The following is a 21,216-nucleotide window of genomic DNA, read 5'->3' on the forward strand; positions in this document are numbered from 1 at the left end:
TTCTGTACTTTGTTGCTTAATATTGGCATTGCTGCAGTATTTATTGCACTTTTAATAACAGCCAAGAGCACAAATTGTTCTGTTGTCATTTCATGTCCTAAATTAGACCCGATGTGGAAAAATTGCTGCTTGCTCCCGCCAATAGTTGCACATTTATATCTCATAGGTTTATAAGAATTATGTCCCATTAAGCTTATCTGTAGACGGGCCTTCTGAATAAAGACATAAATTCCACTGTGCTCCCCCCCCCCCATCTTTATGTTTTAAACAAGCACAACATGTTCATATATACAGTATACAGTATATATATGTAGATGTTTGAGGATAAGTGTGATTCATAGAGGTGGGTGAATATGAGGACAATATAACGAGCAATCCACAGCTTTTTGAAAACAATGACATCACTGACCCGTCGCCACCCTATCACCGTCACGTGACCAGAAGTGAGATATGATGACAAGCCAACATGTCTGAATATTTTGAGTGTCATGACTGACCGCAGTCAACATTCTCCTGGTATTTATTGTGTTACACTCCCAGAATGACTCGCAGAGGTAATTCCACTTTGTCGTAAGTCTGTAGGAGCCTTGGAAAACGAAAGACGACGGACTTATTCACATGCGTTTTTTGTTCTTCGATAGTATAGTGTGTCACATGGTTCCATATGCGTTCACAGCGCCACATGTGCTTTGCATTACATCCTTTTCACCCGAGGCATGCGTTTTCACAAAGAAAACAAGAAAAATGGGTTTCTTTGTTTGTTAATATGGACGTTAGTTCAGTGTTGACCACAGGACAGGACTACGATCTATCTGTAATGGTGGTGTGTTGCGGGGGTGGTGGGGAATAACATTGAATTTGCGTAATCGGCCATGACGCCTTTGCAAAATCGATTAAAAAACATGAAAAGCAAAAGAAATATGTTTAGAATTGCATTTCTTTCACTTCTTGTTGTCATTTTTTTCAATGTCACAAACACTACGGAAAACAGTGACAATTGTGATCTGTTCGGGAATTTTACGGTCATCATCTCTTCAGTGTCTCCTGAATCTGCTGATTCTAAGACGACTGGCTGGTTGGATGTTGTTGCATTGCATCACTGTTCAGTGGATTTGGCTTGATAAGAGCATATGTTACATGTGATATTCTGTGCATTCATCTGAATCATCAACCCGAGGAGTTGTGAAGGATGACCTTGATGTCCGTCTACTTGTCTGCTCACGCAATAAGTGTACAAGTGTACAAGTCACGCAAGTAATGCAAGTTCAGACAGCATAACAAACAGCGCAACGATGTCCAAATTATAACCTGCCATGAAATGCTGTTGGTGGTGTGTATTTTATGAATCAAGATTTGTTAACCTTTTATAGTCACTAAAGGCCTTTAACATAGATGAGTCTTAAACGAATCAATTCTAATGTCACTCACCCCATTGACAGGATAGGTCTTCCAGTCCAGTTCTCCCAGCACTGCTGTGGTGTCCAAAAGAATCACTGGAAAGAGCAAAGTCGTGTAAAATGGAAAGGAAGGTTAGAAGAGTGAGAGCACGGCGGTACAAGCACAAGAATGGCAGGAGAGCCGCAAAAAGCGAAGCGGGTGAGTGCAAAAGAGGTTGGACTCGGAAGTTAAAGAGAAAAGAAATGGAAATGCCAAAATGGGAAAAGAACAGACAATACTTATCAAGCTGTCAGTGAGCATAGAGGGTCGTAACGCCCTTAACAGATTCAACCAAGTGTGAAATAATAGCTCTTTAGAAGGTCCAGGACAATGCAGCTCTATTAGACACCTGACCTGCATGTACAGGGGAAGTCGACGCTCCCATAAAGAGGTCACGAAGATTTTTCAGAAATATTGCTGGATTAAGGCAGGGGTGTCAAACTCGTGCCATGGAGGGCTGAGACACTGCAGGTTTTCTTTCCATCCAGTCACTAAAGCAGGTGATTTTAATGATCAACACCTTCAGTTTGAGGGAAGGAGCTCATCAATTAAATCACCTGCTGAAGAAGCTGGTTGGAGAGAAAACCTGCAGCGTCTCGGCCCTCCAGGGCACGAGTTTGACACATGTGGATTAAGGGATACAACACACTGTCTTGTCATGGAGGACTAGCTTCATGAACACAAAGGTCAAATGACCTAATGAACCTTATCTCTTAATCGCGATCTCTCCACCATGGTTAGTTACTGTAACTATGGATTCAAAACTATTAATTCAAAAAACAACAATGAGATTACAACAGTTTTTTTTTCAACGTGGCATTCCCTATTTAATTAAATCAAAGCAGAGTAATGTTCATGAAAAAGGCAAAGTGCATTTCGTTGCTGTCTGTGTGGAAGATAGAAGGCTGCGGAAAGCATCACTTTGTGTCTGAGTGAGACACAGCAGAATCCGCTCTGCTAAAAATAAATCTGTTCACGTCAGTGTGAAATGTATGGAGACACTCTGGCCTGCGTTTGCAACTTTTGCAAATGTACATTAAATTCAGCATGATTGTTTTGAAGCCATCTCAGACAATTTTTGTATTTGTACTCAACCAGAGTTTAGTGTGGAAGCGGTTCACAATCTAACCTTCCACAGCAGTTTGAGATGATTGTGGGTTGCACATTTAAGCATTTAAAGTGACAATCATCATTTAAAGCAACTTACTGCAAATTAAAAACTTTCAGTCCCTCTCAGGTCATTGCTACAAATGGTTTTTGCAAATTAGGCGTGTGTTGCAATTACCTGGAAGTTCAAACAAAGTCTGATGCTTGTTTATAAATTTATTCTGGCTGGAAGTGCTGGAATTGCACAGCAGTGCAATTCCAGCACCATATACTGTATGCAGTGACCTGCAGTGAGGTTCATGGCTGGTGAGGGACTGACTCCTTTGTTTTCTTTTTTTATTTTTTTTTCTATTAATTCATGTTTGTCATTAAGAGGATAAAAAAAAGAAAATATTATTTCACTTTGGTTAAAAAATTGTTTAAAATTGTTTGGACCCATGTATTCATTTATATTTTTTTATTACCTGAAAAACAGTTAAGGACTTTTAAGGCTCGTCTCAATTTTGCCAGAAAACATCTTGATACGCAAGACCTTTGGGAAAATATTCTGTGGACTGATGAGATAAAAGTTGAAGACTTGCTGTAATAAATGGAACCATGAATTCTGCAGTCTACCAATGTTCGACCATCTGTTTGTGACCTCAAGCTGAAACAAACTTGAGTTCTGCAGCAGGACAATGATCCAAAACACACCAGCAAGTCCACCTCTGAATGGCTGAAGAAAAACAAAATGAAGAGTTTGGAGTGGCCTCGTCAAAGTCCTGACCTGAATCCTATTGAGATGCTGTGGTATGACCTGAAAAAGGTGGTTCATGCTCAAAAACAGCCCAATGTGGCTGAATTACAACAATTCTGCAAAGATGAGTGGGCCAAAATTCCTCCACAGCGCTGTATGAGACAAGTTATCGCAAACACTTGATTGCAGTTGTTGCTGCAAGGGTGGCCTTGCAGCAATCAGTTATTAGGTTTAGGGGGCAATCACTTTTTCACACGGGGCCATGTAGGTTTAGATTTTTTTTCTCCCTTAATAATAAAAAGTTACAGAAAAAATTTGCATTTCATTCAATTTAAATTTCAGACATAGTTGCAAATAGTGATAAATCATGATTAATTCGTTTGAAAACTGATCAACCTCATCAAAATAATTTATTATTGTTATTATTATAACTATTGTGTCCTGCAATTGACTGACGACCAGTCCAGGAAGTCAGCTGTAGTAGGCCCCCTAACAATGGTACTGAAAATGGATGGATGGATTATTATTGCAGTGTACATATAGTCTTTTAAGGCAGTGGATACATGTAAACAATGAAAAACTGCTCAAGTCCTGATGGTTTTTTTTTACAATATCTGAAGAATAGGGGTGACACAAGATCTCATGTTGCAAGATTAAAACGTGATAAGATTTTTCGTTCAGAAAAAAACAGTCTTGCGGTAATAAATAAATCGCACGATAAATGAAAACGTAATCGATAATTTTGCCGGCACTCCATATATTGCCATGTACATGCGTGTCTTTTTTCCTTGTCTATTGCTTCCAAACAGGCAGAAAGAGGGATCACTGTGCACTGGTTCAGCACCTAGATGGTTCATAGAACAACAGCGTTCCATAAAACAACGATGAGTGAATTCTCTTCTCTGTCATACAGTCACTTTTTCTCTGTGGGGTCAGGCGGGACCGCTAGCATACACACAGAGTGCGGGAAGTAAGCCTAGAGGGGAGCAATGCAGTGGTACCGTAGTTGAAATTAGGAGGCAAAAAGATGATTGCAAAGCAAAATGTCAGAGTATCCGCATGGGAATATTCCAGCTTCAAACCGAATGAGAAACGTGAGCCGACACGGATGAACTGATGGACTTACCTCAAACAGATCAACCTGACCCAGTATTCCCATCTGGGAAAAAAACTACACAGATGCAGAGCTTTTGTCCCAAAAGTCAACACTCACTGAGACATTTTTTGCTACATCGCAAAAGAAATGCTGCTTTTTAATACAGTTAAAAAGCCAGCATTTCAAGAAATGCTCCAAACTTTTGACAGACAGTATGAACTGCCTGTGAGAAAATACAGTACATGTCACAAATGCCAATTCTGCAGCTTTACAGAGTTAAAGATGACATATTAAAGGAAAGATTGTATTATTATGGTATATTATAATATCATGTGGTTAATATATATTATCAGAACATCAGTGGTTTTTATTTGGTATCAAAAATGTTGACAATAATCGATTAGCATCAATTTGTGGGACAAGAAAAATCTCAAAACGTGTTTTGTGACTCATTTAAAACGGTGATTAGTTGTTGGGGATGTTGTTGTGTGTGACTAAGGAGTTGCAGTGAAATGAACATTAGACAAACAAAAGGTCATGACAACAAAATATTGTAATTTTGTACAATCCATCACTCAATTTGAATTCCCATTATATAATATTATATTTCAAATAATAAAATGTGTATTCCCACATTCCAACCACAAAAAAGTGTATTTCTATTATTGTTGTGTTGGATTTGTTTCTCTGTAGCAGAGACAGAACCCTGTAACCTTTGTGAGAGTTGTAGCTGTGACCCATCTCCAAACTTTCAGAGATTATTCCTCTTCGGTACAGTAACAGTCAAGATATTTGACCCGTGGAGCTGAGGTTAAAGATCTGAGATTATTCCACACTTGGTTTTTATATCTTTGACATTGACAATGGTCTTAACAGTTAAGACAAAGTACTACATACTAAAGTGTTGTTTTGTTTTATTTAATATTTTGTACTATTAAGTACTCACAGAGTATGGTTGTCGTTTTTGGGAGCTGGCAACACATTAGGCCAAAAACCTAAAGTAATCAGCTGTCCAGTCAGAAGATTAGATGGAATAGACATTGTAAATAATAGGGATGAAAGAGTACACTACGATCTGTATCTTTATCTGTCTCTGTTCATCCATCTAAATTATCTGTATCCGTATCTATACTCTGAGTGGGCAGGGCATAAACCGGAATTGGGCATGGTTTAACTGGAAATGTATGTATGCATGTATGTACTTTATTTATCCCACAGCGGGGAAATTTACTTGTTACAGCAGCAAGCAAGATACGCAAGTAAAGAGTACAGTGTAAAGAATGCATATTGACTACAACATGGTTCAGGTGGTGCAGGTGTTGTAGAGCCTGACAGCGGTCGGTATGAAGGACCTGCGGAACCTCTCCTTCTTACACCGTGGGTGTAACAGTCTGCTGCTGAAGGAGCTGCTAAGGGAAACAACAGTGTCATGTAGCGGGTGAGAGGTGTTGTCCATGATGGATGTCAGCTTAGCCAACATCCTTCTCTCCCCCACTTCCTCCATGGAGTCCAGAGGACCGTCCAAGACAGAGCTCGCTCTCCTGATCAGCCTATTGATCCTGCTCCTGTCCCTTTCCGTGCTGCCCCCTCTCCAGCAGCCCACAGCATAGAAGATGGCTGAGGCCACCACAGAGTCATAAAAGGTCCGTAAAAGCGTCCTGCACACACCAAAGGACCTCAGTCTCCTCAGCAGGTGGAGGCGACTCTGGCCCTTCTTGTAGAGGGCGTGGGTGTTGACGGACCAGTCCAGTTTGTTGTTAAGGTGAACACCCAGGAATTTGTAGCTGTCTACCAACTCTATGTCCGCTCGCTGGATGTTCACCGGTGTAAAGTGAGATGTTTTCCTCTGGAAGTTAATGATCATCTCCTTTGTCTTGCTGGTGTTGAGCTGCAGCTGGTTAAGCTCACTCCAGCTGACAAAGTCCCTGATGACCGTCCTGTATTCCAGATCATTCCCCTCTGAAACACAACCAATGATGGCTGTGTCGTCGGAGAACTTCTGGATGTGACACTTTGTGGAGTTGTGTGTGAAGTCCGAGGTGTAGAGGGTGAAGAGGAAAGGGGAGAGCACCGTACCTTGAGGGGCACCTGTGCTGCAGAGTACCATGTCAGACACACAGTCACGGAGCCTCACATACTGTGGTCTGTTGGTGAAGTAGTCTATAACCCATGCAGTCAGGTGTTGGTCTACTCCCACACTCTCCATCTTCACTCTGAGTAGTGACGGCTGGATGGTGTTAAAGGCACTGGAGAAGTCAAAAAACATGACCCTCACAGCGCTCCCGCTGTCCTCCAGGTGTAGCAGTGATCTGTGCAGCAGGTAGATCACTGCGTCGTCCACTCCGATCCGAGGCCGGTAAGCAAACTGCAGGGGGTCCAGCTGAGTGCCCACCAGGGGTCGCAGGTGCTGCAGGATAATCCTCTCCATGGTCTTCATCAGGTGAGAGGTCAAGGCAACAGGCCTGAAGTGGTTAGGCTCCTTGGGACGCGGTGTCTTTGGTATCGGGACCACACAGGAGGTCTTCCACAGGGCCGGGACTTTCTCCAGGCTCAGGCTGATATTGAACAAGTGCCTGAGAACTCCACAGAGCTGGTCAGCACAGTCCTTGAGGATTCTAGGGCTGATTCTAGGGAGGGAGGGCAGACTCAAATCTGTCAAAAAACAGATTGAGTTCATCTGCCCAGATCTTGTCCCCACTGGCTTGGTCTCTCCCCACTCCTTTACCATGGATGGGGCTTAAATCGGTACATTATTTTAAGTCTGAAATGATTGATCATAAATTGCTATATTTATTGTTTATTATTTAACTGTATGTGTACTGTGTATATGTGTAACTGATCTGTTAGACTTTATTATTTAATTATTTTTTTAATGATCTATGTGAAGTTGGTGATTCATGCAAACATCCAGTGATGGCAAACAGGGAACTAATCTGTCAGCAAAGTTTTCCAACTGACTTTATATCACCAGCCAAATTAGAAGCAAGCACACACAAAAAAAAAAAACGGACGCAACACAAGCCGTTTACAGCTCTGTCTTGTCAAGTGCACCGAGTACGTAACGAAATAAGTCTACCAATTAACTTAAATATCATACAAATCGAAATACAGCGAAATAGAGAATGTGAGCTGGAGTCGAGCCAAGCAAGCAGAGAGTCACTGTCGGTATTGTGTCTGTGTGTGAAAAAGCTCTGGTTGTAGCGAGTCTGTCTTGGGAGTCACACAGCACGAAGAGTGAATACATACTAAGTAGTTACCCAATGACAATTTTCCTTCATCACAATTACGGATAATGACGAGCTGTACTCGTTCCATGCTCGTACTCGACAACAAGTCTAAAATGAGTATCCGGCTCATCCCTCGTAATTAACTTGGGGTTTGTCCTAAAACAATCAGTACGCATACGCATTTGGCCTGCATTGCCAATAACAAAAAATACAAAGAGGGTCTATGGGCCTCTGTTCTGTGCTCCCCTGAACTGTTGTGTTAACAACTTATTTTTTCTTAATGCATGAGTACATACAAGAGTAATCCCAAGCCCTCTGCACTCCGGTCACGGCTCAGGTTTGAAGAGAGCCACTATCTGACTGAGTCCTGTGAGCCAATTTGATATGATGAATGTGCAATTTCCTTTGTCTCTACACAGACAGTTAATTCCAATCTCTATCAATAAAGCAAGTCCCACTTCACTGGTGGGCATCATAGGGCGGAGAGTCACATCTTCAGATGACCTGCCACTCCAGCATTACAACTGTTTTTTCCAATTTTGGTTGTCCAGGGCAAAGCTAATAAACCTGGCTTGAGACTAAATGAAGCAGTAAGTCAGTATTTACAGAAACCCCATCCGCCGCTGATCAGCTCGGTACATAAAGGCTTACTTATGATAATGATTTTTAATGTCTGATGTAATATTTTGTGCCATGTTTTGCAGCCTCACCTTTCTTGCACTTGAACTCCCTTCAATGTCAAATTGAATGTTTGAATTAAAAAGATATATATTTGGTGCCACAAATATTGGTTGATGATTTTTTTGGGAGAAAAAAAATCAGTAACTTTATCACTTTCTCTACATCCCTTTGCTCTTGTAATTCATAGATTAAAGCTATACAGTACTGTATGACCAACGGCCATGTTAGGTACACTTGCTCAGTCCAATGAGCTCCGTTTTGAGTGTGAGACTTTGCGGTGTGCAGTGATGTAGAAGATCACCTCATCATACAGAGAGGTGTTTCTAATAATCAGTTTCCTTATTACCTATTATTTTTCCTTATTTAGTCAGAGGATCAAAATACAAACAGCTTTCAGTGTGATGCAGGTGAGGTTCCAAACCAGTACAATCTGCAACTGCTGTACTACGTACACACATTTGATGTCAAAGCAACATAGTGGTTTTATTATTGAGATGGAAAGGTTACTTGTGTTCCACAGGGATAAAAGTAAGTTGTTCTTTTTATTAGGGATGCTCCGATCAGGGTTTTATGCTGCCGATTCCGATACCGGTCATCCATGAGTGAAATCGGCTGATACCATGGATGAACTGTACATTTATCAATTTATTTATGATGAGTGCTATTGGCCAGGGGTGCTGTATAAGGGAGAAAGTTAGGACAATTCTATTGTTCCCTGGCTGCCATGGGGCGCAAAACATGGGTAATTATTACAAAATAAAAAAGGGGATCCAATGTGATTTTTTTTTCATGGGTGCCAGAATTCCTGGCTGCACCCCTGCTATTGGCTATGTGGTATGAAAAAAGGATCTGATGGAGTTATAGCAGGACTCCCAAGAAGCACGCAGCGGGGCTTCAAGGGAAAGAGCAGTCGGCGAACCCGGTGTCTTCCACCGCTGAGAAAGCCTGGCCATCTAGTCCTATTAATTCAATTATTTTTCGGGTTATTTGCTTAGCCTTCTGACTGTCAAGCACATACGGGCGAGTATTGTCCAGCGTCGGCTGCGTTAGCTGCCATTTGACTGATGATCAGACGGTGAGCCTCGAAAACTCACCACACTCCGTCAAGTGTTTGTTCTTCAAATGTCATATTAAATTAAGGCTTTTTAATGTGCTACCCCCACAAGATATTTTTCAAGCATTTTTTTCATTTTATATCACCTCGCAAATGTCAGGTAAGTTCCACACGGCAGACATGTTTGTTTTGGTTTTGACACGCATGTGCAGTGTCTGGCTGCAGGCTTGCCAGAGGTGATCTGCTTTTTTGATCGGCATTGAAAGGCAGTTACCGGCATATGCCGATCATGCGCTTTTCCACGGACATCGGTGGCCGATCGATCGGAGCATCCATACTTTTTATTACTGTTTTATTTAATTATTGACAGTGTGAGTGACTTATGACTTCATTTCGGTTCAATTTTGGTATAGATTCAGCTGACATCAAAACTCAACTTGCATCACAGTCTAGGAACGCAACTTGTACGTAACCCTGTGTAACGCACCTGTTCTGCCAGAGAATGGGAAGACGCAGCAGGAGAGATCGGTGTTGCTAATATAGCGACAAATAAGTAATCCGACCCTTCTAAAAAAAATAACAAAAAGTAGTGACAGAATAAAGTTCATTTTTAGTGCTAAACATGTTTGTTTTGCTTTCACCCTGCAAAGCCCTTGTTCCAACTGCTCCCTTCAGGGAGGCGGTACAGGATGCTGAAGGCCAAAACAACCTGACTATGAAAAGTACATTTCACAGGGCCGCCGCAATAATCTATAACTGCTCTTTGTCGTGTAACCCACCAGTGCAATATTAATATAGCTATCTGTGCAATATCTTATTTTGTTATCCATACATGGCAGCTAAAAGAATAGAAGTTCAGGTCTAGTTTTTATAGGTTTTTAAATTTTTTTTATCTATTTTTTTATTTCTCTTTATTCTTTTATTTTGCATTGAAGAGAATTGTACATAATTTTGTTGTACTCTTTACAATGACAATAAAAATTCAGATTTTTATTCTGGTTTTGTCATGTTTTTTTGTTCATTTTTTAAAATGTGTCATGGCCAATCATACAAATTTGACAATGACGGCATTATGTGCCCCCACCGCCACCACCACAACACGTAGCATGCAGTCGAGTGGGAAATTCGGAACTTTATCCTAAATGTAACACCAATATAATAGAATCATTTGCGACTTTTATTGCGCTGCTGAGAAAACCACATCCATATGATTGACTTTCCAAAAAGAGCTGTAAGATGCCGTCTGGCTGATTTGTTCAGAAAACGTGCAGAAAGCAGGAACAGAAAACAACAAGCGTACTTTGCATGTTGTATACACTGACAAGACATTCAGCACTGAAGTACAACAGCAAAAATGTTCTCACATTTCCAAACCCGTTTCATTCCCAAAGGATGATCAGGAGAGTAGAAAAAAAGGACCGGGCAAGTGTTGGTTCTTTTACTTTTGGAGAGAGTTAGGCGAACTTCTACTCACCCATGTTCAAGGCAGGGAAGATCAATGCAATTAAGATGGTAACACTCTCCCAATTTATATACCTCTTCCAATCAATTACATCCTTTATACTGCAATGACCCCATTCTTTAGGAGCTATCAGTCAATTAAAATAGCAGTGGGAGGATTTGGGCTCCCTAAATACTGAGATAGTGTGGAACAGTCTGTTTCCATTACACACTATGAGAAACACTCACTGATAATGATCATTGAAGTCTGGAATTGATCTCCTCTGAACAGGCCTCATGTTTAACGGACATCCCTAACTACATTGTTCAATAAGCAATCTGAAATAATAATAAACAGTGTCACAAATAGTTCATCCAATATTGTAAATTTGAACAATCATGATTTTATCATGCATTTCTACTCTGCTTACAAGACCACACCTGGAAGTAGGGATGTCTACAGGGTCTTGGGATAAACCTCCTAAAATGAATGGAGTAAAAAATAATGGAGGCGCTTAAGTTACCTAAGTTCCTAATCTTCTCAATACATGATTGACCATTTTGTTCTTCCAACACAACTCTATCGGAAGGTCCAAAAAAGCAAATTTGAGAATCCAAACCTCAGAAAATGTAAGAATGTGAGTCTAACATCAGTGATCTGTGACCTCACAGATTTTCTTCTGGATGAATGGACAAAAATGGACCACGGACACGCTCCAGCATATTGAAGAAAGTGTTCCAAGAAGAGTGGAAGCTGAAAGGAGAGCCGATTCAATACAGGTGGTCCTCGGGTTACGTGTGAGTTTTGATAAAACCGGATCTCATACCTAAATTATACCTAAAGTGACTCCAAAGTCACTCACACTGTACACAGAGGACATAATGGGCATCAAATAATACAACACGAAATACAATAATTAAATGAAACAGTAATAGCACTAGCACTAGCAGACTTCAGCAATCCATCTCAATAATAAAACCTCTACACTATGTAGTTATTGCTGTCTTTTTCAAAGGAGTTCAAGAGTTTTGTGACGTCCGTATATGAAATGAGTCCGGATGTGGCTGCATGCCGAGAGGACAGTTGAGTTTGCTGATGTTATTTTGGCATGGTTTGGCCAACAGTTGCCTTTTTGGTTTGGCAATAAAGAAATTGTTGTCTTCGTCATTCGCACAATGTTCGGGTAGACGTTGCAATACAATATTTATCCTTAATGATGGTCGCGAGTCAAGCAATTGGGACAAGCCAATATTGAACACACAGAGCCTGATCTACTGCAGGTTTGCGTGTATAAAAACAATATCATGTGCAAAGCTGATCTACTAACAGGGTGTCACAAGGATTGTGTATGTCAAATGAGCGGCCCTTTTTGCATTTTTGCTTTCATGAATATGCAGAAGATATGTAGATTATCAGAAGGCATGAAATATTGGGAGATGCAAATGTAATCACTTTGCACCCACAATGTGATTTATCAAACCTAAAACTGTTTGTGGTCGTTATTTTTGCATCTGGTTCGTTACGCACGACCGGGCGCTGTGGCGAGAAGGAGGCATGCAACAGGTGATGGTTTCAGTCGGTTCTTTGTTTTCATTTACGAATGTGACCTTCACCTGTAATGTGCCATGAGATAATTGCTGTCGTGATTTGCCGCTATATAAATAAATTGAACTGAACTGAACTGAATTGAATGGATGACGGAGCATCCATCCATCCATCTATCTAGCAATGCCATTTTTGAGGTCCTTTTTGAATATCCTACAGGGAAATTCCTTGCAACACTGTATTTTCTTGTGTCTGGACCATTCCTGCACACCAGTTGTGCCGGTGAAATAAGAACGAGCCGTCGCATTCTTTTGTCGCATTCTTTAACACAATAGTGTGTATTTTAGTGTGGATTTCACCTGGCTGTGATGTTATGTCTAAGTAATGTACATAACACTATATAAGTACACTTTCTACACGTTCACATGAATATAACCTGATAAACCATACGTTTCATTGTTTAATAGTATAAAACACGTATATTTCACGACATGTTGTACTCTAAAACGTATATTAAATGACTAAATAACCTAATATAGCATTATTATGATGATGTGATGTCTCTGCTGGAGTTCATAAACATCAGTGTTTATTTGCATTATCCACCGTGACCTCCAACTCCATGGCTTCAAACCACATTTTTCGTTTATGGACACTCTGCCCTCCCACATTTTCCACACACCACACGCAAAATCTTCATTTAACTAGGGCTGTCCACAGCACGTTTGCACTTGTTAACATCATATATCACCCCCAGCACGCTCACAATTCAGACCACTGAATGAAATGCCTCAGACCACTACCGAAAGGTAACGCTACATATTGGAGCTGCCGCTGCTGCTGCTGCAATTTGATTTTGAGATTTGAAAAGTTAACGCTAGGTGTAGGCGTTCATTTCTATGTTGCTATGTGAAATCAATGCGCCCAGGAAGGAAGTTCCGGTAATGCTTAAAAGGACCCAAATACAGCAAAATACTGTAAGTACTACATGTTATGATGAATGTGCCTGTTGCTACGTGGTTACAGCATGGATGTAAAATGATAAAACGTTGTTTAACGTTTTTGTAGGCAGCATAGGTGGATCCCATTACGCGCAGTAATGAGCAGTCTCTTTTTATCTGTTTTTATATCTTTAGAACGCACAGAAAAGAGAAAGACATGGGTGTACGTCTCACATAAGGATTGTGGATGATGGGCAAAATTCCAAAAAAAAAACAGTTTTCCTTTAAGATTGTTTATGTCAGCCAAAGTATACTGTACGTCCGCACATTGTATCATACCTGTCAAAATTTGCGTTTAAAAAAAGGGACATTTTCCAGAAAATAAAGGATAATAAGGGAAATTCCTCGGAAAGACACGACTGCCCACTGCCAATGTGCTGCAACATTGTCCTTGAGGACTGCTGTCGCTCAAGTGTGGATAACGTCGCCATTGTTACCTGGAGTAACGGAGAGGATTTTTCAATTTTGATGAAATTTAAAATACGGGGAAAAAAAATGATATGAAATACAGTATATAAATGGAAGGCAATGGTAAATAAGGGCAAAATATGTGATTTTTCCGGGGAAACGTGAGCGTTTACAGGTATGCACTGTGTGTGTGTGTGTGTGTGTGTATTTACGCTTGAGAGCGTTATGTTTTTTATTTCTAGGCTTTAGCTGCTCTAAGCCATTGCACCGTGTTGTATTGCATTGTATTATATATTACTGATATATATATTTACTGTATATATATATATATATGCATATGTACTGTCCCATTTTTGGCTTTGGCTTGTGACCAGCACTGGATATTTCCAATGGCTGGGTGTTGGGGGCAGGAATCAAACCCGTGCCCGCCTGCACAAAAGGCATTACTCAACCAGGGCTATTATACAATAGCTATTATACAATATTATATTGTATTATACTGTATTGTATTGCATTGCATAGCATTGCAATTACTGATATTATATATGTTATGTTATGTTACGTTATGTTACGTTATGTTATGTTATGTTATGTTATGTTATGTTATGTTATGTTATGTTATGCTATGTTATGTTATGTTATGTTTGAATGCCATATAGCGTACTCTACATGATGATGACAGATATGGTTATTTTCATGGTTATTGCAATTATAGACAATAATCATGTGGCATTAAGAGACTGTAAAGTACTGCTTCTAAAACCTACAGAAACAGAAACAGAAACCTACACACAAAAAGAGGAAATCATCATCCTACTGTGGACTTGAGCAGGTGTTGACACGACCAGATGTTTGCTGTTGCTGGCCAAAGTCTGATTGGGCTCAAATATAATAGGATTTAATTTCACAACTGCAGCTGCAACTTGCAAATACAGAGCTGATGCCGAACTAAATCAAAAGGCCAGGTCTTTCTTTGAAAGAGCAAAAGCGTTTTAAATACATTTTGGGGATATGGTAGTATCCTGCCTGGATAATCTTTAGCTTCATATTAGATTCTTTCACATACAGTGGACTAGAATTTGCTTATTTTTCCTTAACTTTCACAATGCCAAATTAGCATTACTGAATTCAGCTAATTATGACACGGACAATATGACAACCTCGTCTTAAAGAGATAGTCTGCTCTACATTCTTAAATGCACATATGTGTTGTTTTTTTCTGTAACAAAATAAGAAGATAATGTACCATCTTTTCATGTACACATACGTTTTCAGTAGCAGTAGTTTTAACTGTATAGTATTATAATGATCATTTTATAGCACATTTATTTTAATTAATATTTAAAAACAATACTGCCCGAGGTACACTCACCACCAGCGCTCCTTCTGACAGTGTAGCATCCACTATTGTCGATGACCAGAGAAGCGAAGATGACTGCGCTACAATATACACTGACACGCACAAGTACCAATTTAACCATTTATATTTGGAAAATAGTCAGTATTTTCAGAAACATTTGCATGTACACTAGCACGTTTATTAAGTTCCATACTTGGTTTTACAGTGTGTTTTTAATTGTTTACTCTTACGTTATATTGATCATAATGATATATCCTTAAAATATACTTTCAAATAGAAATGTATTATATTTGCAATTCCAATTGAAGTTGTAGTTATCAAAATATGGTACATTGACCACTTCACATCAGTGTGCCAAAAGTAAGAACCAACGGTATACACTGTTTGGCAACTGTTTGGACATATTGTAATCCAGTGAACTGTTTTGTTTTGTTTTTTTTCTTTTACGAAGAAAAAGAACTGGACATTGACCACCTTGACTGCCACCCCTTTTGAGTCAAGTCATAGTTTGAGGCTGTGTTACTTTGCCATGTCAGGTACATTATAAGACATTTAGACATTACACAAACCCCAATATGTACATACGTTTTATATTGAACTTTTACTCAAAGTTGTTAAGCAAAATAGCCCGCACCTACTTCATATTCAAGACGCGCCCTTAGCACCTAGTCAGTATTGCCTCTTGGTGGGTACATTTCAAACTCGTCACGTTGTAGTTTTATCAAGTTTCTCCCATAAGTCTTCCCTCCCCTTCAAGCCTGTCTCCAGCACAGGCAGGCAGGCAGACACGCATCCTGTGGGGAAAACTCAGCGCACTTACATAAAGTGATGCGCACACTAAGATAAAGTGAAGGAGACTCTGACATTTGGCTAGTGACAGGAGCTGTCTGTCCTCTTTGAAAATGTGTATCCTAAACATCAAACATCGGACGAGGAATATTAATCTGACCTCTGTCAATGTGTGAAGTGGAAGATTTCAAGATGAGATTTAAATGAAGGGGACCGTTTACCCATGAGACTTATGAGCACAAGCCAGAGCAGATAACATTATTATTACATCCTATGTTTCCTCATACATATGCAACTCACACTGCCCATCTGACTGGGAATACATTTCAAAAAGTGTGCAATTATCCTGTTATGTTTAGAGTCCACCTCTATAAGCAGAGATGGAATTGTGATGTTTCCTGCAGTGTCAGTATGTGAGGGATTCTTCTGGGACTGCAGAAGTCAACTTGTCTGATATCAACAAAAAAAGAGGCACAGAGGTGGGAAAAGGTAGGTCCAAAGCATCGGTAGAGCTGACAAGTTGCCAGAGGCTTCCGTTTACTCTAAAACTCAGCGTTCCCTGTCACTGGAACAATATTTCTGTGCCCTCAGACTTCGGAGGTGGAGAACAGTGTCATTTTGCATTATTTAGCTCTGAGCCTCCATGTGTGGCCCTTGTAGCGCTTTATCTCGCAAGCTATTACAAATATTGGATCGATTCAAAGTTGCACACTAAATTCATATTGTTTTGAGGTCAACATTTCTTGAGAATGGTAAAGGAACCATATTTATAAGAGGGGCAGTAGAACCGCCTCCACAAAGAGCAATAAGGATGATGAGGAACCATAACTGAAGTGAATTATAATTAAATGCAAATTGCCTCATGTTATCGTTGTGATAAAATGGTATACCTTTTTGTTTGAAAATGTTACATAAGTTATGCATAAATCCCCAAATATTTAGTCAGTGCCTTTCATTTTTTCGACTATGTTGAAAAATAATGTGTCAGCTCAAATATTGACACTTTTTTTAGTATCATTAAATTATTGCTAGCCAGCAGGCACACAGAGCATTGATCATTCTAATCATGATCTCTTGTAGGATTATGCAACATATGACATTGCTAGTGAAGTCTTCATTTGCATCTTTTTCAGCTGTTGTTTTTTTTAATTTACAGAGCATAAATAGTATTGGAAATGAGGAAAATTAGGATATGCATGTATATTTACATTTTATTGATTTAAAATTAAGTACATTTAATGTAAAAATTCTAAATAAGCCCCTATTAAGGATGTATTGGCCATATGCTATATGTATATGATATGCAATATATACAATTCATTATGCATGTACTTTTTATTATTGATTTAAAACTAAAAAATAGAGCCACTGTGAGGGTGCACTGCATGATGCAATATGTATTATATGCAATATATATACATATATCACGCGTGTATTTTTTTATTTTATTGTTGATTTAATATTTTGTTAATTTAATGGTAAAAATCTTTAAAGCCACTGTTGAGGGTGCAGTAGACATTTAAAGCATTCGAACGTGTTCTCACCTTGGTTTGAGGTTCCTGGGTCAGACAGGATACTTTTGGTGAGCAGGACCAGAAGCAGGTAGTATTTCCCAGAGGACAACATGGTTGAGTCAGACAGGTGCGCTCAAGAAGCGCCAAAGCACGCAGCCCTCAATAGACCCTCCAAAATAAAAGCTGTGGGGTTATCATGAAAACAAGCTGCAGTATCCACACTCACAAGGTCACTGTCTGGTCCACATGAGTTGTTTTTTCATCGGTAAGATTTCATCAGTAGTTCCAGGAGGAGGTGAGCAGACAGGCGATGGAGACGAGCTGCCATCGCGCGCGCTAAACAAGAATACTTCGGCTGGAGCAACTTCCAAATTAAAAGAAAAGGCGGGCTCGTGCGGAGTCTCGGCGAACTTTCCCGATGGACGCTTCAGGGTAAAGTCACTGTGGATTGGATTTCGATGTGTTCATTCCAAAAAAGGACAGATAAGCAAGATGCACAACAAGGAAGAAGATCCCGGACATCCCGCTTTACTTTCAGCTCTCTCTCTCTCGCGCTCGCTCGCTCGCTCGCTCTCCTCTCTTTCTCCTTCTCTCTCTTTTTTCTCTCTGTCTTTTTCTCCACCACACAAACAGAGGACAGGAGAACAAATAGAAATAGGATGTGTTCTTTATCTTCATTTCTACCTTGTTTCTGCTTGAATGTATCACATAAACAAACGAGTCTAGACACAATGTGTGGGTTTCTATTTTTGGGAGAATGGGGGTGCATGTGGAAATATGAAGCCAGACGCACGCATGCTATAGTGCATCTTATATGGCTGCATTGGATTATGTGGTTTCAGGAGCAGTAATGTGTCTGGGGCTCAGGCAAGCGGATAGAAAGCAAATAAATACACAATAAGGCACGTATTGTGCAAGCATATAAACACACGCGGTGTCCTTGTTCTTTTGCAAGTGTAGAATTAGTCACCTGCAGCACATTCATGCATTGTAAATGTCATCATGCTGTCCAACACGGATTGATGAAACAAAGGACTCATCCATTATTCAATTCTAGGAAGTTGTTGTGCTGCTTTTTGTGTGCAAACAGTCATGGTGTGGTCATCCAGGAGTAAAAATGCAGCTCTGCATGTGTAGTGATGCATATGATTCTATCACCAGCATCAGCACACCAGGAAGCTACAGCACAAAGTACATTGTACACACACGCACACGCGACAATGTCATATTCGGATAAAACTGTCTACTTTTACAAAAGTTCACCAGTATTTTTTAACGTTTGCTGGATGTTTGACACCTTCGCTCCTCCACCTTCTACCTGGGGATGCCCCAGAAGGGTCAACTGGGTTCAGGTCAGGAGGAGACACATGGCTACTTCTCACCTTCACCTTCAGCTTCCTCAGCAAGGCACTTGTAATCTTGGAGGTGTCGTTGGTGTCATTATTATGTTGGAAAGCTGACATGTATAGGGACAAGATCATGCTCTGCTTCAGAATGGCACAGAATATGTGCCATTCAATGAACCCCAGCTCCCCAGTGCCGGCAGCACTCATGTTGCCCCAGACCATGACGCTACCACCATCATGCTTGACTGTAGGCAATACACAATTACTTTGCTGGTAATTGCACAAGCGTGTCTTGTTACAGCCTCAACATTCATTTGCATAAATTGCTCCAAGGAATGTCACGCTCGGATTGGACTTTTCGGTCATAATAGGAAATGCCTCGTTAGACGTAACAACAATTGAGCAGACGCCGTCGTCAACCCTGACGGAAAGATGCCAAGAAAGACAGGAAGCTATTTAGACAATAAGGTCCGTGTGTTGGGTCATTTTCAGTGGATTGTAAGGCTGTACTGCTATACAAGCTGTGCACTGACTATTCTAAACAATTTCAAAGGTTCATGTTGTACCAACAATGGTCGCTTGTCACTTTGTTGTGCTGCAGCCATTGAATATTGTTCCTTGATTCTGAGTTTAATCCAGTAACTGTCCTTAAACCCTTTATTTTTGGTTTATTTGGTGTGGATTATCCGTTTCAATGGGGACAATAATATTTATGACCAATTCACCAATAATTTTGAATTAAATAATTGTTGTATTATCGTATTCCGTAACATTTCTTCCAAAAATATAACATTGTGGCACATCTCAGAGGAATTTTGTGTCCTTCAGCACTATGGACAGTGGCACCAGACAGCGTTTGCTGACTTGTGCTAAAAAGGGGCCTTTCTTTACCTTTTCAGGGGGTTTTAAAATGATATTGATCCTAGTGGGGCACTACAGTAAGTTTCTTTTGTGACTGTGACTGTGAGGTAGGCCTTTAGCCCCCCTGAAAACAAAAATATCGTCCCATTGCTTCCTTATTCCGGTTTAGATAAAGAATTCTTATGTCCGAAAAAACCCTTTCTGGCTGCCATTTTCAAGAAAGGCATACAAATCAAACCAGGGACAACTCAAAAACACACCAACCTCATGATGTAGCAAGAGTGCAACACTTTAAACATACATTAGTCTGAAAAGTTGGAAATTTAGGATAGGGCCCCTTTTAGCGATAGGCTCAACTACTGTAGCTAATACCAAGTATGCCAGTTTTTATATTTATTTTTGCTTTCAACAGTGTGTTTCTCTATAATATATCCCTGGATTCCCCTTTCTACCTGCTGTTTGAGACACTCTAAGCATGTGGCTTTGAACTGCAATGGTCAATTCAAAGTCATTTACTTCCTGCTGAGTGAAAGCAGCATAACTCTTCCATTCTCATATAATTCTATTGTTGCTCTTAAAGCGGCTGAGCACACGGATGATTGGATATGTCCATTCATTCACAGCATGGCATCCAAACAAAGTTGTTCTGTCCATGTTACAGTATGTTAAGTGGATCTTCATTTTCCATGATGATTGTTAGCTTGGTCAGAGGTCAATTTTCTGCAAATTGTCATTATATGTAATATTCAAATCAAATAGTATACAGTAACTTAACATACGAAGCCCAACTGTGCTCACTGGAGGCTGAACCAATTTTGGTTTCAAACACCACATGAGTGGCCCCATTGCAAAAGAAAACACTGATTGATTTAAATGTTGCATATTCCGGCACCTCAAACAGGTGAGATTTTTAGACATGTCCGTGATAATGCTCCGAGCAGACAAATATTGCAAACTCCAAGGACTATAAGCAGGGATTTGCAGTATCTATTGTTTTGACTCAACTACAAAATCTGCCTTTTGGGTTCGTATTTCTTTTGAGCTGTCCTCAACTTGACCTCACATTGATGTTCTAATTGGTAGTATTTGTTGTGTGTTGCCGGGGTAATTTTGTAGGAAATTGTATGACAGGTTAACACTTCAGAGCATCGAAGCACTTGGTGGTTAGGGAGTTAAACTTAGGGCATTATTGTTTTTTTTTAAGAAACCCCCAAACTATGCGTAACTACGAACTAAAGTGCAATTTTGCTTTTTGTACACAATCCAACTGGTAGTGAAAGTGGATTGAGTGCACTTTGTTAACACTTGTGGCAATTTGTGGGTATTCAGTAAAGGTCTAATTACTGAGGCTCTTCAGTCTGTTTATATTCTAAAACTGTAATTAATGAGCCTGTTCTACCAAGAATTGGGCAAAAATTCAAATGCAAAAAGGAATGCTGGATGATAAGTAGACTTCTTGCAGTGCTTAAAAATGCTTTGTTTAGCAATAATGCAAACATGCTACGACAACATGGCACGACCTTAAATATTGTATTATGTTGGAAAATGTACAGAAATGCTGTAGAAAAATGTAAGTTTGTCATGTTTGCTTTGTTTGTGTTGCAACAGTAACC

General features: G+C 40.0%; 1 protein-coding gene across 2 annotated transcripts in view; it reads right to left on the reverse strand.

Moving 5' to 3' along the window:
• The window catches only part of LOC129177986 (ephrin type-A receptor 6-like), a 70,742-nt gene extending 52,781 nt beyond the window's left edge, over positions 1-17,961 (reverse strand). Inside the window, exons 1-2 of one of the 2 annotated variants that reach the window (XM_054769578.1) lie at positions 17,427-17,961; positions 1,429-1,493 (exon numbers count right to left, since the gene is read on the reverse strand). In XM_054769578.1, the coding sequence (XP_054625553.1) occupies positions 1,429-1,493; positions 17,427-17,508 (147 nt within the window). In that variant the 5' untranslated portion in view covers positions 17,509-17,961. The remainder of the gene's footprint in view (positions 1-1,428; positions 1,494-17,426) is intronic. The other variant, XM_054769579.1, reaches the window with a different exon arrangement.
• Positions 17,962-21,216: the final 3,255 nt, after the last annotated feature.

The sequence above is a fragment of the Dunckerocampus dactyliophorus genome, chromosome 3, assembly GCF_027744805.1.
Source record: "Dunckerocampus dactyliophorus isolate RoL2022-P2 chromosome 3, RoL_Ddac_1.1, whole genome shotgun sequence".
Taxonomy (NCBI): Eukaryota; Metazoa; Chordata; class Actinopteri; order Syngnathiformes; family Syngnathidae; genus Dunckerocampus; species Dunckerocampus dactyliophorus.